General features: G+C 37.6%; 1 protein-coding gene and 1 non-coding gene across 16 annotated transcripts in view; one reads left to right on the top strand and one right to left on the bottom strand.

Moving 5' to 3' along the window:
• NFIB (nuclear factor I B) overlaps nucleotides 1–25,337 on the bottom strand; it is a 453,529-nt gene that overhangs the window by 65,891 nt on the left and 362,301 nt on the right. For all 15 annotated transcript variants that reach the window (XM_045468032.1, XM_045468031.1, XM_045468045.1 and 12 more), the window contains exons 4-5: nucleotides 7,558–7,626; nucleotides 1,557–1,677 (exon numbers count right to left, since the gene is read on the bottom strand). In XM_045468032.1, the coding sequence (XP_045323988.1) occupies nucleotides 1,557–1,677; nucleotides 7,558–7,626 (190 nt within the window). The remainder of the gene's footprint in view (nucleotides 1–1,556; nucleotides 1,678–7,557; nucleotides 7,627–25,337) is intronic.
• LOC123593913 lies at nucleotides 18,154–18,286 on the top strand. The gene has a single exon (XR_006710597.1). It is a non-coding gene; the product is annotated as a small nucleolar RNA SNORA51 (small nucleolar RNA).

Genomic DNA, 25,337 nt, shown 5'->3' on the forward strand with positions numbered 1-25,337 from the left:
GTCTCCCTCTCTCCCTGCCCCTCTCCCACTCACACTCTATCTCTGTCTCTCTCAAAAGTAAGTAAACATTAAAAAAACAAACTAAGAACGCTTTACAAGTGTTTTTTAAAAATAGTAAAGTAAATATTTAGGGTAGAGCTTAAACAGCTATTTCATGGCACAGACCATTTGGCATGATATACCGTTTTCATATATTCCCACCAATGCCCTATTAAACAGTCATAAGGACTATGAAAATGGATGTGTTTCCTTAAATCAAGAAAAAAAAGAACCCTTATTCACATCTCTGTAGGTAAAAACTAAAAAAAGATATCTTCCGAATTAACTATGTAGTGCTAAGAAACTTAATGCCACAGTCTCTCAAAGTCCGACTGCAGAACTCCCATACATAAATCGGTCCTCCTTTTTCTTGCAAGTGGGGAGACAAATTTGGAGAAATTCCGTGAATTTCCCAGGGCATGTTTGTTAGTGGAAGCAGCCTGATACAAAGTAAGGACTTCTGACCTCCAAGACTGTCCTGTTTTCGCTGCACTGCTTCCAAATCCTAGAAGCACACGTACCTCTGTGTGTATTCACCGATGTACTTGTGATTAATATTGGACTCATGGTTCCCAGAGTATTAACATCATGTAAAGATGGCAATTTCTATCCATGCAAAACCACGGTGAGAGTTAATAATTGTTCTTTAGTTTATTTCTATGGTATCCAACGTTAGGATGCACATTTTTTCAAACTCTCCATAAAGCTAATTCTCTCAGCTGTGAATCAGCAGTGAATACACAAGAGAGACCGAGAGTGAGACAGAAAAGATTTTCATAAGGAAATAACAAAGAAATGTTTTCGAAACCATTTTTATTGTGAATGGCATAATATCTAAAACCAAATGGCTGACCCATCAGACCAAATAAGACCGAATCAGACCAAAGAAGAAAGTACTATTCACACTCAATTGTAGAAAAACTAAAGCATTTCTAAGACCCAACTATGTCACAATTTTAGTGATAATAAACCAAATTACCTTGCTATGCAAACTATATGAAAATGCAGTTTGACCATAAGTGATATAAAATTGAACTCAGTTAATAAACACATAAATGTTCATAGCCCCATAATTAATTCAAATGCAACTAACTTTCATTAGAACAGCTTAGGAAAATAATCACCCGTATTCCCTTATTCTTAAAAAGTGGATATCATACAATGAAATGTTTTGCTCTGGAATTCATGTATGTGCTTACATTTGATCACGGGTGTATGTAATGCTCTGGAAAAATCATATTCATATAGCTTCAGAGTTGCTTTGTCCCACCCAAAAGATATTTTTCAATGCCTTGAACAACAATTACATTTAATTTTCAAATATCAAAATAAATTTAATCATCTAAGATGAAAAATATATGTAAAATCAGCAAAAAGTCTTGAACTCTTTCTCGGCTTTCTTTCCCCTCTATCTTTACCTACCTACCCATCTGCATATCTACCTACCTTCCTATCTGCACACCCGTCTACCAATCTGCACATAGACCGAGAATAAGCACAGTTCTTCCTTCAGTTACCTGCTTGGTGGAGAAGACAGTGACCTCTGAAGATTGACCCCCGAGTTCATGTCATGATAGTATGGTTGGCTCGGGATTTCTCCAATTGGAAAGTTGACTCCAGTTCCCTGGGTTATGGGCGCTGAGGAATAAAACAAAAAGAAACATTTACACTTGCCATCTCTATTTGAATGTAATAATCTAATACTTGCCATGCCCCTGGGCAAACTTTCTTTACCCTGAGACTCGAACCTCAGCCATCCACCAGGGTACAACCTGAAGACTTCCTCATGATGCCAGTGTTCAAGTTTGGACACTGTTCAAGTTTGAGGCACTCAGACTATAATCATTGGTTACCACTTCCCCTCTTCCCAGTCCCCAGCCTTCTTCCCTCACCCCTTTGTAACAGTTGTCACTACATCTGTCACCACACTAGTCTGTAGATGCGTCAGAGGAAACGACATGTTTCCTATTGCTCAACGCCAAGCAAGGTGTTTTGTATATAGTTGGTTCTCAAAAACCAAATCATTTGTTCAATAAATCAAATTAGAATATTAACATTAATGTTAGAATGCATTAGAAATCATATTAATCATTATTTGATATAACTAATTCTTGTATTAGGGCAGGTATATGAGTAACATTGACACATATGAAAATAAAAGCCAACTTTTTCCTCCCAAAATACATATTGAGGTTTCATGTATGAATAGTTAAGTGTGGCTTTTACTCAATATTTATGTTTTGTTTTTTAAGTTTTTATGCCCAAATTTATAAAAATCACTTAAAATGTACTCATGGAGTTTTGCACTTTAAGGTATTATTTTGTAAATCGAGGAATCTTAATCGATTAAACATCCAACTTTTGATTTTGGCTCAGGTCATGAGATCGAGCCCCACTTTGGGCTCTATGCTGACAGTGCAGAGCCTGCCTGGGATTCTCTCTCCCTCTCCGTCTGCCCCTCCTCCATGCATATGCTCACACTCTCTTTCTCTGAAAAAAAAAAAAAAAAAGGAAATCTTTTTGAGTTCGCTGATACATTTGGAACTGAGATGTTTATATGTAAGTATTGGTTTTGATACAATGGATGACATCTGTTCCAATTTTAAAAATTGGTTTCTAGACATCTTGAATAAATCCAGGAGGCAGCATGTTGTATTAGAAGGAGAAGAATCTCGGGAGGTAGCCATTGACTCTGAACTCCCTCTGCCAGTTCTGAGCTCTATGCTCCAATTTCCCAAACTGTAAAATGAGAAGAATAGTAACCTAGCACCTATGATTATTTTTTTTTTCAACGTTTATTTATTTTTGGGACAGAGAGAGACAGAGCATGAACAGGGGAGGGGCAGAGAGAGAGGGAGACACAGAATTGGAAACAGGCTCCAGGCTCTGAGCCATCAGCCCAGAGCCTGATGCGGGGCTCGAACTCACGGACCGCAAGATCGTGACCTGGCTGAAGTCGGACGCTTAACCGACTGCGCCACCCAGGCGCCCCTACACCTATGATTATTTTGAAGATGAAATGAGGTAAAGAGTGATAAAAGCCCAGCATCCTGTCTAGTGCATAACAGGCATTCAACAATGGGAGTTCCCTTCTTTCCATGATTTCTTCCCCACATCTCCTCCCTGGCAGTCTGGAGTAGTTAGCAAAGAGTGAACAGTTCAAAATACACCAAAAGCAGATGAAGAGGTATAAATGAACCTATTTGCTGCAAATCTGTTCATTCAACAACTTGTTACTTGTGTCCATTTTAGGCAGGTGCTGCAAGGGATTCAGGACAGTCTGAGATAGTTCCCGTCCTTAATAAAACAGATTGGACAACAATCTGGGTGAACAAAACACTTATGAAAAAACCAGAAATACCAGCGTAATGCAGATTATAATGAAAATGCCCAATGAAAAACATGACCAAGAAATTCTATAGGACTTCATGGGAAGAAGAATCCAATCCACGCTTGAATGATCCAAGAACCCTGTGGAGAAACCATAGCTTGTACTGGGCTTCGGAGAATGAGTAAGGTATTAAGGGGAGGTCATTCTCAACAGGGGGTTATCACAACAGCAAAGTCAGGGGCAGAGATAATATGCAAAGTGAGACCAGGCAGGTTGGTGTCAAAGGACAGTGCTTAAGAACAGTTTCTTTCTTTCCCTATTTCTATCAGGCCTTCAAAAGCTCTAATGAGAGAAAAGGTGTCCTGGGACTGTGGCAACAAAACTCTAGAGCTCTTGTGATTCACTCGAAGAACACACAGTCTACTTAATCTTCCTCTCTCCTAACTGATTCAAGTTGAATATATGATTCCAAAAGGAATGCAGATTTTCGAGGAATTTTTCTTACCCAGAATTTTAACGTGTTCACTAAATATGTTCTCTGTTAGCTGAATTGTATTTTTTTAAGTGTCTACTTATTTTGAGCAAGAGAGAGAGAGAAAGCAAGCACACACGTGCACAAATGGGGGAGGGGCAAAGAGAGAGAGAGAGAGAGAGAGAGAGAGAGAGAGAGAGAATCCCAAGCAGGCTCCACACTCCCAGCACGGAGCCCAAAGTGGGCCTCGATCCCATGAACTGTGAGATCATGACCTGCGCCGAAACCGAGAGTTGGACACTCAACCGACTGATTCACCCAGGCGCCCCATGAATTCTATTTCAATATCAGGTAGGCCAAGATTAACCTTAAAATATTTTTAAGAAAGTATGAGTAGGAGGCACATGTGTTACTGCAGATAATGAATCAAAGAATATACAATGAACATCTCTCTTCCCATAATAAAAATAAAATCAATATATACAGGATAATCTCAGCTCCAAACTTCTGGAGTTTATACCTTCTGCTAAATCACTCTTTATATAATGCACTTTAACCTCATTTTACACTGAAAATGTTTGTATTCAATGTGTAACTGTGCCTAATGGCTTGAATTCTTTGGGCAGCTGAAATGTAACTGCTTGTTGTGGCCTGAGGTACACCGGAGGTTAAAAAAAATGCAAGGTAAAAAATCCCACAGTAACCACATGCTTTAAAGTTTATTATTAGAATCATGTTCTATGTGACAGTGGAAAGCAGGGTATGTGCTAGGAGGAGGCATTTGAGGGACTCAGTGAAAGTCAGTAATCTGTCCAGCCTTCTACAAGTACTGGATACAATTCAAAGAACTGAATTACTAACAGGAAACTTACAGGTTATATCTTTTGTAAAGTATTTGAAATGTATTAAGCTATGCAATATTTGAGCGAAGATCTGTAGTTTCTATTTCATACATCTGACTTAACAGTCAACACAGATTGCTTGGCCATAAACATACTAGATGAAATTCATAGCAAAATAGTAATAAAAAAAAATTTTGGAAATTTTATTTTTCTAAATTTTGTTGCAGAAGGATTGTTAGAGAGGATCAAGACATCAATAAAAATGATTTCTACATGAGCATTGTAAAAATTTAGTGTGCACCCTGACATTAAATGGGAGAGTGCAAGAAGACGAGTAGATTAATAACAAACATGGCCAAAATCTGAAGCAGCTCTCACCAAATGTACGTAATAACAAAGAGAGTATATGAGCATGGCAAGTCCCAAGTTGATACTCCTGCTTAAAAGCCTCGGAAAGAACTTCCATCAGACGCAAAGACCAGTGTTAGCGCCTCTCCCAGAAAACTGCAAGAAATTTGAAAGCTGCAAATCATGTTTAAGAGGCCTGCCAATGTCCTCTTAGAAAAGGAGCTCCGAAGAGCCTCAGATTCTAAGAGTTGGAGGCCAACCCCTCATCTCTCTCGTTGTTCTTCTCACTCCAAAAGCCGATCCTAAATCAACTTTTAAGATGGAGATAATATCATGCAACAGAAAGATCGCTATCCTACAACTGAGCAGCTCCATTAGGAAAGTCAACACGCACATTAGTGGGTCACATGATAGTAAAACCCTGGAGGACAGAAGCCATTAACATACCGTAAACCCTCGGGAAGTCAGAACTGGTGATCTACAGCAGAAGGGTTGTGCTGAAGTTTCTGCTTACTTAGCAAACCCTTATTTCATAAACAATGAAGTTCCATTGTGTAAATAAGGTTATGATGTGAATATATTAAAACACTTAGGAGAATAACTTCTCAAGCATTTCACAGACACCTATTCACATACCGAGTAGAAAATAAATGTTTGCTGAATAAATTAACTAATGAATGAAAATACAGATAATTAATACACGAATTACAAATCAGTAATGTGTGTCCTAACAGATACCTTAAAACCCTCTAAGAGATGACAGTATAAGCATAAAAAGAATGAAGTATATTAAGTTTACCTCACTTTTCAACTGCTACAGAGAGGTATGTTTCTCACCTTCTCTTATGTTTCAAATTCAGATTTTTTCAAAATATCACTCTGGGAATTTAAAGGTTCTATGTGGTTGCCCTTCTGTAGCATCTAGCATAATGTTACCTAGAATGAGGAATTAATAATATGTTCTAACAGATGGTTGGTCTGTCCTCACAAGAAGGAGGAAAATATATCATGAAACTTGGGAAAGGACAAATTTAAACAAATAATGGTATAATGTCTCCTAATGTAGCAGTATAGCCTCTCTGCTAAAGAACAGTATAGGGAAAACACCCCCCCACACACACACTTTCAAATTCCCCCTTCCTTACATGATGCCCGAGAGTGGTAAGAAGTCAGGCACGTTCCTTTCCAAATTAAAAATAAATACAGAAAACTTTCAAATGTCAGAGGCCTTCCATACCCCATTATCGATCAGGGAAAAACACGCAAGGCTCATTGCCTTGGTCAATGAAGCAGACCATCAGAATCCTCTTGTCTAGCGAACGAACCCTGGAGTTGCTGGGATATAGGATATTAGATTTCGGTCTACACTGCCCTAAGTAAACAGACCCATGAAAGAAGCCTTTGGGTGCATATGTTCATCTACTGGAGAACATGTCAGAAAGGATAAGTTATTTAAGGTCTTAAATGTTCACGTATATGACGCCCTGGGATATATGCTATTTGCACTGGCCACTCTAGAAACTAGAACTCTTGAAGAAACTATGGTTCAAAAGACCTCCTAACTTGGGGATCACTTTACTGGGCCATAACTCTAAAAGACCACCTAAACTTCCCCTCCATGATTAGCTCCGTTCTTTTTGGATCACCATAATTCTTGTTCCCATGACCTCGGAATTTGACCCAAATAGCAAACGCAAACGAAACGAGAACAGAATGCCACCACATCATCTGAGTGATATCATTCCCAACTGTGACGCTCTCTAACAAAATGTCAGGTGAACAGCCTTCCAAGTTACACAAATAAGCTAAATCGGAGAAGAGAGCAAGAAGAAATGAGTCCCCTCCTTTAACAATCAGCCGTGCCTTAAGAGCTACCTCTGTACCCATCAGCAATAAGTAAAAAAGTTGAGTCAGTAAACTACTCTTTGGCCTAGGTAACTAGCTGGCCAGGTGAACTTCCCGGAGAAAAATCGCATCCGGCCTGTCAAGAATGCTGTCTCAGGTGAGGTGGCCAGTTAAAACAATTGGACATTGTTTCGGATAACAATGCTTTCTATCTATATCCAAACGACAATCTGCAAAATTAATTTCTGCATCCCTCTCCACGCTGCATGTTACTGTGTATATCCTGTACATCTCCAAGTCTCCACCAAAATGTTAGTAAAATGAAAAAGCACTTATCGACAGGAAACTTATGTGGGTTATCATAACAAAATGGAGCACATTGAATTAATCACGCTTCCTTTGATATAAATGACCATCTATGGTCACAGAGCGAGCAGTGAATTAAATGGATACCAATAACACAGCAATCAGAGCAACCCCCAAATAACTTTTGTACTCCAAAATTTGAGGATTTAAATGCAAATATTTTGGAAAATCAGACAAAATAGATTCACTGATGATTTTATCAGCAAGACGGAGATTTGACACTCAAATTTTCTTAATACTGTATTTAAGTTTCAAGATATAAAATATGTTAAATCATACCGTATAATTAAATAATAAGAAAACAATTTACTTACTTCTGGATACCCTCACAAGTTCTGATACATTGAAGACTCCAGATTTTACAAAACTATCCTCCAGGTAACCTGAAAACAAGTATCAAGAGGAAAAAGATCAGCGTAAGCAGGAAGCAAATAAATGATTAAACACTAGAATTTGCTCAAGTGTTTTGAAACCAAAGGTTAGAACGAAACCCAGGTATGCTTGTAACAAAGACCAGTAAAAGCAGAACTCTTTGAATAAAATCTGGGTCTGTTTAAACAAAAGTGAAACGTTTAGATGCCAAATAATTTCCCAGGAAAATTTTTCCTCCGCTTTCTAAATATACAGGGCAATGGCTACGGTTTTATTTGCCATGGCCCATGCACAGAGAATGAAGGCTCAGGGGTTCCTACTGATGCACTCAGCTCGGTAGCACCTGGGAGACTAAAGTCTACCCATTTAAGAAAAGAAAGAAAGAAAAAGGAAAACCACAACCACAATTAGAACCTTGTTGGAATTACTTCAAAGGTCTCTCGAAACCACTTTCACAAATCCTTCCCTGATTAAAGAAGAGTGAGCTGCCGTTACCAGCACTCCCCCACCCTTGTTCCAGGGTCATGAATCACACAAAAGTAGAACTTGTACATACTGCAAATACTTTGCATAGACCTATTTCCATGCACCTTTGATAAACCTCGCATGATTTCACTGCTCTCTCACTCTTGCTACTACTTCCTGGAACTCCCTTCAAGATCCGGGTACTTTTTGTTTATTAATTTATTATTATTATTATTATTATTATTATATTATTATTATTATTGTTGTTATTATTATTATTTAAGGAAATGGTCCTAAATCCAGGCCTCCAGGAATGCCACATGACCCTTCTGGGACATCCAAGTACAGGGTCCACAGTGACTGTGGCCCACCGTCCACGAGCCTGAGTAAGTTCGGTCCTGGGTGGTATGTGGTCAAGCTATGGCCCACAGATACCAGTCATGTCCCTGGCTTCTCATTTATGTGAAGGAGATGTACTGAGGGTGAAGAGGGAGAGAATACCGGAAGAAGGATTATGGTTACTCTCTGCTCCCCAGGAAGAGAATAAGAAAAGTCTGAAAACCCTCAGAATTCAAATGCTTCCAGGAAAGCAAACTCTAGATTCCAAGAACGGGCAACTGGATCAGATTTTACATAGAGTTCTAGGGCTGACCAAGAGCCTGGAATCAGGGCAGGAATGTGAGTCATAGGTGGTTTAGCAACAGGGAGCACTCCAGTCAAGGAGCTGGGATTTGACTCCCAACCACATGTTACCAGTGTGGAATCGTGGTCACGTTTATTAGACTCTTGCTGTCTCCTATTCCTCATTTATAAATCAGAGACCCTAAAATTGCTATGAATGGTAAGTGACCGAAGGCACTGATTAAATGCTCCCTCCCAGTAAGTTAGGATTGGCCAGCTGGGTCAACAATCCCCTGTACGTTGAGTTACACACACTGGGTTCCAGACGGTCCCAACTTATTTGTAAATCTTGATTTAGAAATTTTACCAGAACAAAAGCTACCACACCACTTTTGAACTGTACATAGCATGAAGAGACCAAAGATCATTCAATGGGCATGCATGTTTCACTGTTGTGAACCAAGGAGCCATGCATGTCTGAACACGGTATTATACCCACCGTCCACCTTCCTTAGAAACAGAACGAAAGAAAGAGTGAGAAGGAATTATGAGATCTCAGCCAGGGACAAAACTCAGGTGTCATATTAAGTCGTTACTCTGCAAAACTACATACATTTTGAAGAGGGTAATAACCAAACGTCCCCATTTTATGCATCTGTATTTTAAGAAACTCTTACTGCTTGAGCAACTTAATTGTTCACCTGGTTGAACTCATTTCAGCGATTATTGAGAAATGTTGAGGTAGCCGACACTGTACAGGTGCATAAGCCATGAAAACAAAAAAAAGACATCGACCTCCTTCGTGTGGTTTCCAGAAAACACATTTTCAATTTTCTGAACCATGCTAGGTTATCATCATATAAAACAACAAACAGTCTTTGTAAAGTATAACAAATTATACTGTATTCTATATAAGGTACATGTGAAAATTTTTTAAGTTCATTTATTTATTTTGAGAGAGAGAGAGACAGAGCATGAGCAGGGGAGGGGCAGAGGGAGAGGGAGAGAGAATCCTAGGCAGGCTCCACGCTGCCAGTGCAGAGCCAGACGTGGGGCTCGATCTCACTACTGTGAGACCACAGCCTGAGACAAAATCAAGAGTCTGACGCGTAACAGACTGAGTCACCCGGGCGCCCCCGTGTAAAATTTTATATTTGGCAAATAGATTAAATATGGAGACCTTATGTATCATGATGGCGGTTCACGTACTTAACCAATCGGACCAGCGTGTCTGTCCTCACCCAAAGGTGCTCTGTAAATGCCCTCCTATCTTTCTCACGTGGTTCCCTCCCTCCGATCAGAAGGCTGTCTGTCTGTAGGCTCTGCTCTCATCCTTCAGTGTCCACCTCAACTGCCATCTGCTCCCGAACCTGTTCCTCCACCCTCCTCTCCCAATCCTTGCGCCAGTCAGAAATAATCTTTTTTCTGCTGAATTCACGTAGCACCTAGTTTGTGCTTACTTTACATCACTTCTCACATTCGAGTTTCCCAGACATGTGTTTTCTTTTTTTTTTTTCTTTTTTTTTTAAATTTTTTTTTTTCAACGTTTATTTATTTTTGGGACAGAGAGAGACAGAGCATGAACGGGGGAGGGGCAGAGAGAGAGGGAGACACAGAATCGGAAACAGGCTCCAGGCTCTGAGCCGTCAGCCCAGAGCCTGACGCGGGGCTCGAACTCACGGACCGCGAGATCGTGACCTGGCTGAAGTCGGACGCTTAACCGACTGCGCCACCCAGGCGCCCCCCAGACATGTGTTTTCAAGTCTTGTGGTCCTTATTGGGTTATCAGCTCCCTTATCTGGGAGAGCGACTGGGTTTTGTTCATCTCTGAATCCCCCTTAACAACTAACTCAGTGCCTACATATATACAGTAACGGCTAGGTAAATGCTTATGGAACAAAAGGTTAAAGTTTAACCTTTTGGAACAGGGTCACAAATGAACATCTTAGTAATTATATAACAAGGTAGGCACAGATGGCTAAAGACAGAAGGATAAGTGTGCTGATTCTTGCTATTCTCTGGAACTTGTGCTGAGGAGTTTATTCAGGCTTTTGGGTAGAATGGGAAAGAACAATGATTACCATCAGATTAGATCTTTGACTTTGTTATATACCAATGTCTAATTTTAGGCATTTACCACAAAGGAACTATCAAGAAACTAGAAGAGTTTAAAGAGTCAGAGTTCAAAAATATTTGTAAAATAAACTGATGAACAAGTGAAAAGTGAACATCTCAATATATTTATATAAATTATATCACATGTCATGTAGTAACATTTCCATATGTAAATCTCATGTGCAGTTCACTTCCTTATGACCCCAGTGAGTAGCCAAGGCTTCACTTGCTTTTTGGTCATGCCCATGAAGATGAAATGGTGTGTGGACATCAAGAACCAAATCAAAAGGGAGGGAGGAGGCCCCTCAAGCCAATCCTACCAGCAAGAAGACAGTAAGGCAGTCACACACACACACACACACACACACACACACACACACACACACACACAAATACAATGACCGTCTCATAGGAAAGGGCAGGCAATTCAGAATGTAGCGTGGTGTTTCTCCATTCCTCACCTCCAATTCATGTTCCAAGGAATTTGAATCTACAAGGAAATCTGAAAGTTATTCTGCTGAAACTATGAAAGGCAATGAAAATATGTCAGAACATATTGCACCACACATAGGTCCCACTGGGCTCCACTCCTGCATGGGGCATAGTGAGACTTCATTGAAAGGAGGGCTCCCGAGGATGAGCGGTACTGCTTACCAACATGACCTTAGGGGAGCGGGGGCTGGGTTGGATCAGGCAATGGGGTAGCCTCGGAGAAGCACCTGAAGGAGGCGGCTGTCTCCTTCACTCCTCTTGGCACACAGCACACACAGCCTTACAATGGACAGACTTACCCAAGACGAGAAGGGTAAAGAAAAGGAGCAGTGGATGACATAGTTCCTGGATAGCTAATAGCATACAAGGAAGCATATAAGAAACAATACTTCTGGCAAAATAGCCGGGGAGTCACGCAGAGTGTCAGGAGCCCTGTGATACTACAGAGGATGAGACTCAGCAAAATGCAGGTTATTACTATTAACACAGCCCCATCTGTAACCTCCCGGCTGCTGGGGCCTTCCAGAAACATGGTTTTCATGTGTTATGTGGACCACTGTGAATGTAAATAGCTGACACAAAGGCCAACGATTTTAAAGCAATTTGGAGACATTCATAGAGTAAATTCCCTTCATCTACTAAAGAAAATATGAGCATCTCTGAGGCACAGCAGCTGCTTAATGGTTACAGAGCAATATTACACAACAGCTTAAGCCAAGAAGCAAAGAACAACTCGGCATTTATGTGATGCTGTATTTACACTACATGTAATGCTTTTTAAAAAATAAAATTGAGTAGGAAATAAAGACCTCTGCAAACTGAAAATTCTCAAAGGCAATATCAAATTATATTATTTTACTTCTTTTTTTATTTTTCTCTAACAAAAGCAACAATAAATCACTACTCAGAAGTTAATATAGTGTTTAACCTCCCTTACAAACAATCACAAAGGGACACAATGGCATATCTAACTGTTAATATCTCAAATTATAATCAGCTCCATTTGAATGTTAAACAACATTTACATAGAAAATCCAAAGGAAAACTGATAACGCTCATTTTTATAGTCTACTGTGTTCTATTCTTGAAATTAAAAAAGAAAAAACCACAGAAAGCAGTTATTAAATTCATGAAAGCTGTCTTCAAGTATTAGAAGGACTGTTAATGTAGATGTTGGATAAGACTTATTCTGCGTATTTCCAGGAACTGTGTTTTGGCTCAATAAACAGATTTGTCATCCAATAAGAAAAGTCCTAGAAAGGAATGTGAAACTTTGCAAAGGTAGTAACAACCAACACATGCCAAGCTACTGCTCTAAGATCTTAAAAAGCATCAATTCACATAATGTTCATAATTACGAACCTACCAGTTGTCATGTAAATGCTACCATTTTACAGATGAGGAAACTTGTGTCTATAGAGGTAGGGGGGGCTCCCAAGCCTCTAAAAACCCCCCATTAGTTTTAAGAATTCCCACTTAGAGTAGGAAATTGAATAAGAGCACCTCTGAAGCCCACTGCAATGCTCAGGTTTCACTTTTTTTTTTCTTTTTTTAAATGTTTATTTTTAAGAGAGAGAGGCAGAGAGAAGAGGAAAACGATCTGAAATGGGCTCCATACTGAGAGCAGAGAGCTCGATGCGGGGCTCGAACTCACGAACCAGGAGATCGTGACCTGCGCCTAAGTCAGATGATTACCCAAGTCAGATGATTACCCGCCTGAGCCACCCAGGCACCCCTTAGGTTCCACTTTTTACATAGCTCTTCTCCAGTTAGTTTTCTTGCATTGTTTGGAGAAAGAACAGGACCCCGAGGTATCTCCCAGGCATTTTCCAGGCTTCTAATTCCCATTGTTCACTCCCTTCAACAGAGTGTAAAAGACGACTCAGTGCTTTTGTTTATGGATGTGGAAGGGGAGAAGATAAGATTATTTTACACTAGCTCTTCGCCAATCTTCATACGACTTCCGATACCACAACTAACCTACTGGGACCTTCTGGGGGTGGTGTTGTAAGGCATGGCTTTATCTGCAGTTTCTCGACTGGTCTGAACTGTCCATGGTTAAGAATGGAAACTGATTTGGAAAGAGACATACTAATCATTGCAAAGATAATGATTCTCTGCACAGAGGCTGAACCTCGGTCTATGGCCGAGGTTCGCATTCCAGTACTAATTTAGAATTAATTTTATCCTTCAATATGAAATGTCCCTGTTGGTGATTTAAGTGATTCAACAGAGAGACAGCAATTTCTGACTCTAACACACTCTGATAATACTATGTTAATGTAGTATTTATGTTATTTGTTTTTTAGTATTTCCTTCCAGTCCACTAAACTTATTCCTGTATATATATAACATAGATAAATGTGTTTTCAAAAACTGAGATCAAAAGTTAATAAATTTGTATCCTGCTTTTTCTCTAATTAACATTGTATCTTTCCCTTTAGATTAAACAGGTTTTCAAGAGTGTGATTTTAATGCCTGTACATTATTACACTGTCTGGCTGTACTTTATTTGACCATTCTCCTTTTTTTTTTTTTTTTTTTTGGCATTTTAGGTTATTTCCCATTTTTTTTAATATTATAAACAGAACTGCCATTAACGTAGTCGCACACAAATCTTTGTCAGCGGTTCTCATGATTTCCTTAGGCCGGAGTTCCCAGAAGTGGAATTATTGGGTCAAAGGACATAAACTCTTCAAGCTCTTGGTTAAAAACTGTCAAGCTGCCTTCCGTGAAGACTTTTGCCAACTTATACTCCCTTGGGCAGATTGAGCCTGTCCATGTCACCACCCTACTGCCCAGAATTACATATTACTCATATTAATGGGGACCTGTTTTAATTGTTGCAAGTTGATAGAGAAAAGATATCATTATGATAATGTAATAAGCTTCATTTACTTAATTATAATAAAGTTGGAATTGTGCAGACATTATGCATTCTCTCTTGGAACAAACATTAAAAATATGTAAAATAGGAATTGTGCTAGCGGGAATATTTTATTCCTAATATTAATGAGATTAATGCTGGAATTTCACAGTTAACGGTAACGCTGGCTATTAATACGTGATTTTGTTTCTCATCATTTTATATATTCACTTATTCCTAGTTTTCACAGAGTTTTTAAAAGTGTACTGATCAGAATGGTTATTGAATATTATCAGATGTTGTTTTGGCATTAGTAGAGATTATCCCCTTTTTTTTTCCTTAAAGCATTTATTGTGTTACATATTACTGAGTTCTTAGATTAAACTGTCTTTGCTTATCCACGGAAGGTAGCTCTTTTAATTTATCGCTAAATTGTTTTGCTAACAGTTTCTTCCAAATTCTCATATACCAGTATGTAGCTGGTATACTTTTGTTGGGGGGGGGGGGTTGTTTTATTTGTGAACTTTTCACACCAAGGTTATATGCATGCTTCATAAAATGGTCTGGATGACAGTCATTTTTCACACAAAAAAGAAAACATATGAAAAGTTCATGAAAGTTTGGAAAACCTCACTGGTAAAATATCTTCTCATAATCTGGTTAAAAGAAGATAAAACTTTGAGTCTTTCATGAATTTGCTTTACTCTTGTTTTCTGGTCTTGAGGCAATATTATTATATACCTTCCAAGAAAATCATCAATTCTTTCATATTTTAAAGTTTATCAGCACACATATTTCATGGTTTCCTAAGCAGACTCTGTGTATTTTTATACAGAGTAAATTACATTAAATTAAAATTCTTTTACGATAATATTATCATAAAATAGACTGTAATTAATGTTACATTATGTTAAACTATACTAAAAGATCAGGGCCACCACTTACTATGTCAAGCTAAGGCAAGTTAAGCAACTTTTCCACACCCGATGTTTGTCTTCTCTAAAATCCAGATGGTAATCAGAGTATCTAGGAGTCAATATGAAAACTGTCGTTGTTTTCCAATTATAATAAAGAGAGGTATTTCATTTCAAGAGCAGGGAAAAGGAAGGTGGAGCTCCCCAAATTAACAAAGGGAAAACCAAAACACGGGAAACAGTAACTTAAGACAACAAAACTAAGGACATAAGATGAAAAACCTAAATAATATAAAGAAAAACAGAAGGAGTAAAATCAAGCATATCGACCCTTACCACAAAGGTAAGTAGATAGAATTATCCCATAAAGAGCATTAGAGCAACGGAAGCAAATAAAATTCATCTCTTTTTAAGGAACACATTTAAGACAAAATGATAACAAGAACAGAAAGTCGAAAGTCAAATGGGATGCGAGGGGAGTCAGGCAAATTCAAACCAAAAATAAGCAGTGCCAATTAGCAGTGGTTAAGGTAGAATTTAAGATGAATTACAATAAATGAGATAAAGAACATTATGAATGGATACCAGGCATACATAATACAGAAAATTAAACATACACCCTACATGCCCCGAACAATATTGTGGGGGAAATGCATAATACAAAAACTATTAAAACACAAGAAACTTGATAAGAAACACAATTATAGTGAGAATTTTGAGTACATCTCTTTTAGAGATGGAAGTGGTGATTCTTTTAGAATTGAACGCGACTATTAGACAATGACTAACTTCAAATCATTCAAATACAAACCGTACTTGATTGCTATGCCCACAGACATTTTATAAGAGTTGATCATGTCACTGGCCAAGGAGAAAACTGTTATACTGTTTTGTCTTTAGTAAATAGATTAAAGGGAAAAAATTAAAAGTGACCAAATTTTCTGAAGTACCTAAAAATTAAGATTATAAGCTATGGATCAAACAGAATGCCAAAAGAAAAAATGATAAACTATAGAAAGCAATGAAAAGGACAAAAGGAAAAATCACTTTACCATAAGATCAAAAGAATAACAAAACAATCCAGGAAAAGTTAAAAAGGGAACTAAAGATAAAAGCTGAAATTAATAAATTCCAAAAAGAGAAATATTTAAAATAAAAGAATAAAAAGGGAAGATGATTTTCTGAGAAGACCAACAAAACAGAAAAATCATTTGCAAGCCTCATTAAGGGAAAAAAGTAAAAGCAAAAATATATAAGAATAGAAGGGATGGGGAGCCTGGGTGGCTCAGTCGGTTGAGCGACCGACTTCAGCTCAGGTCATGATCTCACGGTTTGTGAGTTCGAGCCCCGAGTCAGGCTCTGTGCCAACAGCTCAGAGCCTGGAGCCTGTTTCGGATTCTGTGTCTCCCTCTCTCTGACCCTCCCCTGTTCATGCTCTGTCTCTGTCTCAAAAAAAAAATAAATAAAGGTTAAAAAATTAAAAAAAAAAAAAGAATAGAAGGGAAACATAACCATGGAAACCAAATACATTAACAAAAAATTATAAGAGAATAACACATCAAACTTACTGACCACAGCTTTGAAAACTTAAATGGGCAATTACTTACTAAAATAAAAGTAACCAAAATTGAGCAAAGTGGAAACCTGAATAGACCAATTACCCCTCCTGCAGTGGTTCCCAAAATTTGCTGATCATTGGAACCACCTGGGGTTCTTGAAAAACAACTTAGGCTTGGCTCCCAGAAATTCTGATTTAATTGGTATGGATGTGTCCTAGACATAAGGATGTTCTAAAAGTTCCCCTGGTGATTCAAATGGGCAGCAAAGTCTGCGAACCACTGGGTTAGCATCTTGCTATTCAAAATGTGGTCCCACAACCAACAGCTCTGGCGTAACTGGGGAGCTTGGTAGGCACACAGAAGTTCAGGGTCAACCCCAGGCCCTCGGAATCAGTGTCTGCAGCTTAACAAGACCACAGGTGATTCATATGCACTTTAAAATTGGAAAAGCCTAGAAGAGAATCAAAGGGTGATTTAAAAACCACCTTTAAAATGGCACCAGGTATGGAACAGTGTCGAGCTGGATTTTAGCTTTTCTGTAGCCTTGAAATTCCAAGGATATTTATTCTCTCCCAGCCTTTAGCAAATGGTGACAAGGTTCCTTATGAAGAAAGCTCTCTCATGAGCCTTTATCAGACCAGCAAAACTTAAATAACTAAATGTGCAACCTCCCTTGTCAAGCCAAAGCAAGCAAACAAATCACCCAAAAACCAACCACGCATATAAATGCAACTTCAAAGGTCCTAAAGAAAATGGAATATATTCAAATTCATATATTCAAATTGAATATAGCAATGTTTTCCAAAAAAACAGGACACCATTCTCATTAGGGTTTTATTCCATGTATGAGTGAGATTCACTCTTACAAAATCTATCAGTATGATAACGAAAAAAAGGAAAAACACACGACCTTATCAATTGATGCTGAAAATGCACTTGGCAGCAACAAGAAAAGAAAAGCAGGCTTTCCTAATGACAGATCTAAGTAAAAATAGAGATAAGAGCAATTAATTGACTGTTTAGCAAAACACAACAAGCTGTCCTAAAAGAAAACGAATCTGCCATTCAGACTCAGCACCCTCAAGCCCTTAAATATGTAATCTGTGAATAAATCAGTAAAACAAAACAAAACAACACAAAACACACAACTCTATGATTTCCCTTAGATGAGGCAGGTATCTAGAGAACTTAAACTCATAGAAACAAAGTAGAATGGCAGATTTCAAAGGATGAGGGAATGAGGGAAGGGGGGGTGGAGAATACAAAGTTTCAGTTTTGCAAGATGAGAAAGTTCTGGAGATTGGCTGTGTGACAATACAGATGAATTTAACACGACGAAACTGTACATGTATAAATGATGAAGGTGGTAAATCTGATTTTATTTGTATTTTGCCACTAAAATACCACTACTTTACCATTAAAAAAAAATCACAATCTGGAATTTGGAACTCAGATAATTGTTACTAAATTCTCGTTTATATACATATTGTCGAGAATTACTTTTTGAGCCTCCTGGTGCTTACCACAGGCTGCATTCTTACACTGCGTGTACAGAAAGAGGAGGCAGAGTAAATCCACCCATATACACCCCAGCCCAGGTGTTTTGTGCCTGGTCTGTACTGTGAATGGGGAGACGTGGAAAATAAAATTTAAAAAATAAAAAAAAAAATTTCTTTCTTTCTTACTTTGGTATTTATGTCTGTAATCTTATTCAGAATAATAATTACTTAGGTATAATTCTGTTCAATTGATTACTATTCTCATTGTTAGTCTACATCTATAGCTATATTTATATCTATAGGGATATATCTGAGAATTTCCTGTTCCTAAAATGTTTTATTTTGGTGTATCACTTCCTTAGTCGGTATAGGTTTACAAGGAAAATTTTTAGAAAGAAAATAAAAGACTCTATAAAACAAAAGGTGACAAATAATCAGGAATATATTTCTATTGTCTTTGACTACATATAAAACTCCTTAAACATAAAAACAGTTTCATCATGAGGCGCCTGGATGGCTTAGTCAGTTGAGTATCTGAGTCTTGATTTCAGGTTAGGTCATGACCCCATGGTTGTGGGATTGAGCCCCGCAATGGGTTCCATGCTGAGTGTGGAGCCTGCTTGGGATTCTCTCTCCCTCTCTCTCTCTCTCTCTCTCTCTCTCTCTCTCTTTCAATCTCTCTGCCCCTCCCCTGCTCATCCACATGCACTCTCTCTCCCTCTGAAAAAAAAAAAAATTTCATCAGACTTCTAAGTTTTCCCCCAGTCTTCTGTTATTTAATGTTGACCAACAGAAAAAAAAAAAAAAAAAAAAGTACAGGTAACTTATTTTTCCTCCAGGATGATTACAAGATTCTCTTTTTCATCCACCAAATACAAAAATTTCAATAAGATGCACGTAGATACTCTTATTGTTTGCTACATATAGTTAGTCCTTTTGATCTAAATGCTTAGATCATTTTTAGCTCATTAAAATTTTCTTGTCTTTTTATTCCTAATGTGTATTTATTTTTGAGAGAGACAGAGACAGAGCGTGAGCAGGGGAGGGGCAGAGAGAGAGAGGGAGAATCCCAAGCAGGCTCTGAGCTGTCAGCACAGAGCCCAACGCAGGGCTCGAACTCACGAACCTTGAGATCATGACCTGAGCCGAAGTCGGACGCTTAACTGACTGAGCCACCCTGCGTCCCAACTTGCCTTTGATTCTATTTCTCTCCTAAATGCTCTGATTTCTCACCAAGAACACCTAAACTAATATTAAATTTTCTATTCTCCCACCATAAACTTTCTTTTTTAGTCATTATTTTAACTTCTCTGTTCTTTTCTTCTGGTTTTGGAGCAAATATTTCGAGTTTGCCCTCTGTATCAGTGATTATTTCCACAATATCAATTCTGTTTCTTATTTCTTATAATGCAGACTTTATTTTTATGAAAACGACTGCAGTTTTCTTGCTATTGCTGCTTATCTAACACGGCACTTTGTTCCCTGAAGCTGTTCTTTTATCTGTTCATTTTCCGATGCGAGTCCTTTCTTCGAAGTAAGCAAACCGTTTTCCCTAAGATTTTCTTCAAGGCTTCATTTTCAAAGATGCGTTCTTCTTGATGATGTACCTTTCCCCATGTTCTCACCAAGGGCATACTCTTGTGACTGTTTTCTTTTACCTAGAGCGTAGTCTATAGCGAATTAGGGTTTGCCTCAGAAAAGTGGCTTCCCCTTGGATATGGTAAGTAAAGATTTCCATATGGGGTGAGATTGAGGACTCCAGAATTGACGTGATTGGATCTGAATTCCTGTCTTATCACTTATTAGCTATAAAATTTGAATAATATAAATTTAATTTTAACATAAATAAATAATATAATATAAATATAAATAATATGTAAATAATTAATATAAATAAATATTATATAAATATATTATATATTATATATAAATATAAACTTAATATAATTATATATAAGTAGAAATATATTTTAATATAAATATAAACAATATTATATTATAAATAATATATTAGTTTAATATAATATAATATACACTTAATATACATAAATAATATAAATAAATATAAAATATAAATATATAATATTTATTTATAATAAATAAATATAATATAATATATAAATGTAATACATATAAATAATATATTTTAATATAAATAATATATTATAAGTAATATAATATTATATATTTAATATAAATAAATAATATAAATAAGTATTATAAATATAAATATATAATATTTATAATATATAAATAATATAAATATAAATGTATATTTATTTATAATATATAAATAAACATAAAATAATATATAAATATAATATAAATAATTTCTAATTATAATATAAATATAAATAAATAATACAAATATAACATAAACAAATATAAATAAATAATAACAATGATGATGTTGATAATATAATAGCTGCTATCATTTGTTGGGTGTTTATTATAAGCAAGACTGTGTGCTAAGCACTGTGAACTCTATCTCAGCTCATTTTCCAGATGTGCTTCTTTTTTATTAATGACTTTGAATAAATACTTAAAGTCTCTACCCCTCCATTCCCATTTGTACAATAGGAATTATAAAAATAATCCTGAACTCAACGATTTGAAGATTAAATAAGAAAGCGCATATAAAGTGCTTAGGGTTCCATAAATGTTTATTGTGAATGGCAGTATTGAAGTAACGGCAGTGGTGGTGAAAGTTGGTAAGCACAGCTCCTTGCCAATTCCCAACGATTGCTGGTTTTCATCTCATGAGCTTCTTCTCACTCCATCACCGAGCTGTGTAAGATCCTACCAGGTAGGACGTGAAACCTCTCACCTTCTATAATGTGCAGCTCTAGAAGGGCAGATGAGACTGAGTTTCAAAGGGTCTTCTCTATGGTACGAAGGAGTTAGACTCTGGCCCAGAGTAGACAATTTTTTTAAGGATTTGCATCAGGAAATGGAAGCAGATTGCTAGATGTGTTCCCACACACTTCCTCCTCACTCCCTCTTCGTGCCACATTTCCTCACCTTGTTGTTCTCTGGGTTTCTAGCCTTTTAAGTTAATATAGGAAAATCTCTGAACCTAGGGGATGACAGTGGGGGAGAATCAAACTTAAATGTCCACAATTTCTCAAGGAACCAACACTGTTGTCTTTTGTGAGATGTAAGAGAGGAAAACCACCAATTTTTAAATTCAGTCTAACTCTACCGTTCATGTAATTATGAGATAAGTCTCTAAGCTTCTAGCTAAATAAAAGTTATCCTTTCGTCTCAGTTTTAGTGTGCTTAAAAGAAAAGTTCAGTGTTTACATATCCTAATGGAAATTTTAGTGGAGAACTAGGAGAAACTGGATCCGAAGTTAAGCAGGTCATGTGGACTTTATATTAGATAGCCAATGACAGTCATTTTGCTGTGTGCCAGAAAGGCCTAGCTTTAAATCTCACCATTCTCAATCAAAATTCTAGTAGGGTTTTTTGCTTTGTTTTGCTTTTTGAATTTTTTTTTTTTTTTTGAGAATTTGACAAGCTGATCCTATTTATATGAAAATACACAGGATCTAAAAGAAAATAGCTTAAAAAAAACTTATTATAAAGACATCACAAACATAGAGAAAATAAGAAAAAACTTTGATGTTGGGAAAAGAGAAGACATCCAGACCAGATCAGGACCGTATGAGGTCCAATGAGATGAACCATAAATGGACACATAAGTATGTGATTGTTGCTATTTGAGAAGTAGCTATGTAACTCAATGGAGGAATAAAAAATGTCTTTAAACAAATGGTGTGGATTAACTAGATATCCATATATATTTTTCAAAAAGGATATCAACGCTCACCTCACACCATAAGTGGTATATCCATATGATGGCATACTACCCAGCAATAAAAACCAATAAACTATTGATAAATGTAATCACATGGATAAAGCATGGTTTTCACGCTAGATTAAAGAAGCTAGACATGAAAGGATACATGCTGTAGGATATCACTTATATAAAATTCTAGAAATGTAAACTAGACAGAAAGCAGGTCAGAGGTCATCTGAGGATGGGGGTAGAGAAAGGTAGTGGTCAGAGGGAACTTCTGAGATTGACAGAAATGCTCATCATCTTGGTTATGGTGATACATATTGGTGATACATATATATTTTTTTCCCTTTTTTCCCCTTTATATATTTGTGTGTGTGTGTGTGTGTGCGTGCGTGTGTTTAGGTATACACACTATAGCCTATACACTATATACAGAATATACTGTATATCAGTTACACCTCAATAAAGAGAAAAATGACCTTCTTGAGCAAGTGATCTATAGACAGTGGTCTCCGAATTTTTACAAAGTAGTAAGATTTGCACATCATAAAAAGAATCACAGATGAATCCAGATCATTCCGTTTGATCAGTCATGTATTTGTTTTACGCAACTTCTAGAAAGACATCTTACCTGTTCCTTCATTCATGATCATGTAAACTCTAACAACATTAATGTACATTCACTAAACACAAACATAAGAACGGAAAAAAGGTCTTCTTCACACTTCATCAGATTGAAAGAAGAAAACTTTGATCTGTCTGAGACTGGTATTCTGAATCAGTCACTGTATTCTAACATTACATTTCTCAGTCTGATACGTCCCTACAAAATTCATCAGGCTATGCTACGCAAAGTTATGAGTTCATAACGTTCCCCAAATAGTCATGTCCAAGGTGTAGGGTACCCACAAGGTAGAAAAGGCCCGCTGTACCCATTTCCATGAAACATCATGCTTTCCCTGGCTTAGGTCAAGTACCAAGGAAGGGTATGGTCCCATTACTGCACAAACAGGTTACAAGTTGTTTAGCCTATTACTGGTCTAAGCCTCCATTTCATAAATTTCGAACATCGCCAAATATGGTCTCTGGCCACGTATTTGTCTTAGATGTTAAATTTACAAATGGAAGATTACAATCCTCACCTGAAGGTGTGCAGAATCCACTAAGGGAAACAGAGAAGTAAATAGTGGCAATAATGCAGTAAGTGCTATTACTGCAAACCGTACTAGAGAGAGGGCCCGGAGAAGTGTCACTGATGAGGTGTCAAGAACAACCATTCTAGGCAGAAAAACAACATGGGCAGAGACACAATGGAGAGGCACGTGGTTAAGGCGAAGGCTAAATGCAAGGTCCTCGTGTGCAGTGAGAGGAAAAGTAGGAACCATATCATGAAGGACTGTATTCGATGCTAAAGATTAGGCTTAGCCTAGAGTGGAAATTTTTGAAACTTACAAGGAAGAGAATAAAATAATTAGATTTGCACATTATGGAAATCGCCATGGCCCTGCAGTGGATTTTCACAGGGATGAAGACCCAAGGCAAAAAACAGGAGCTACAGAGAGAATTACAATAATCTAGTAACTATTGTAATAGATTACAATAGTAATCTCTTGTAGGAAAATTACTACAATAATCTAGTAACTCTAGTTCCTAATAACTAGTGCTCTAGTTAAAAGGACAGAGTGTAAATATATTTAAGAGAATCATAATGCATTAAGATTCAGGAGCAACTATCTTCTTTTTAAAATATTTGCCTTCCTCATCTGCTAAGAGTAACCCCACCAACGGCCTTTCCTAATCTCTTTGCCTATCTTTCTACATGTTCTCTCAAAAAACTCATAGATAATCCTTTCTTCACCTGTCAACACTATGCAAAGTAGTGTAATTTATGTGGGTTATTTCTGGATACCAACGAGGACATATTAAGTATAAAACAGCCGAATGCTTTATTATGCCCTGAGGAAGACAATCACCTTTTCTATTCCTTGCTTACTTACTTAGAAAGCATTGTTCTGCTTAGAAAGTAGTTCAATTCAGGAAATGACTACAATCCAAAATACCAAATTTTGAAACTAAAAATCCCCACATTAAAAGCAAAGTGCCACAGAATAAACAATGGAGCCAGTATCTTACAAGACATCATGTCACTTGTCCTCCACACCTGCCAGTGGCCTCTGAACTTTATCAGAATTAGGGACCTCACCAAGATATAATGCAGCCCAGAGCAATGCACCCTATACCTGTGTCAGGGCTCCCTGGAGCCTCTTCCCTGATCCTCCGAGGTCTCTGACTCTGGGTTAAGAGCCCCCAAATATCTATCCTTGCCGTGAGTTCCAAACCCTTTTCTCCAAATGGCTCATAAACACTTTAAACAAACAAACAAACAAACAAACAAACAAAAAACTACATCTTATCGAGATATAATTCACATATGATGTTAAAAGCGTAAAAATCCAGTGGTTTTTGGTATATTCAGAGAGGTGCACAACCATCACCGCCATCTAATTCCAGAACATTTTCATCACCTTAAAAAGCAACTCCACACTCATTAGTGATGTGTACCTGTTTCCCACAACTCCAGGCCCCTTGCGACCACTAATCTAATTTCTGTCTTTATGGATTTGCCTATTCTAGACATTTCACATAAATAAAACCATACGATATATGGGGGGGGGGGGGGGAACCAGGCATGCCCCTGTCATTAACAAGTGCATGTAATGATTTTATTTTATTTTATTTTTTTCAACGTTTATTTATTTTTGGGACAGAGAGAGACAGAGCATGAATGGGGGAGGGGCAGAGAGAGAGGGAGACACAGAATCGGAAACAGGCTCCAGGCTCTGAGCCATCAGCCCAGAGCCCGACGCGGGGCTAGAACTCACGGACCGTGAGATCGTGACCTGGCTGAAGTCGGACGCTTAACCGACTGCGCCACCCAGGCGCCCCAACAAGTGCATGTAATGATTTTAATGGTGATAAGATCAAATCTGCAAGTCGAGTGGTCTTTCTCAGTTCTTCCTCCTGAATGCCCTGGGGACATGAATATGCTCAAGGGATAGAATGGGGATGGTGGGGGGAGGGAAATATCTTTATTGGGTTCAAGAATTAGGAGTATTTCAGTGCGAACAGGAGTATGTTCCGAGTTCCATTATGTAAAATAAAATGCAAGAGTGCCTGGTCCCTGAAGAGCAGCATACAAGTCAAAAGACCCAAAAAGATTTATAACAACGTTGAAAACCGAAACCTGATCTTTTTCCTTAAATTCTTCTATCGTCAATGACATGATGCAAAAGCCAACAGGACTCTAATTGCCACGCAATTAGAGTGCTTGGCTTAAATATTGCAACACCTTGATATTCTTTTACAGTTACAGAAAAAGAAAGAAA

This window comes from Leopardus geoffroyi, chromosome D4 (assembly GCF_018350155.1).
Source record: "Leopardus geoffroyi isolate Oge1 chromosome D4, O.geoffroyi_Oge1_pat1.0, whole genome shotgun sequence".
Classification (NCBI taxonomy): Eukaryota; Metazoa; Chordata; class Mammalia; order Carnivora; family Felidae; genus Leopardus; species Leopardus geoffroyi.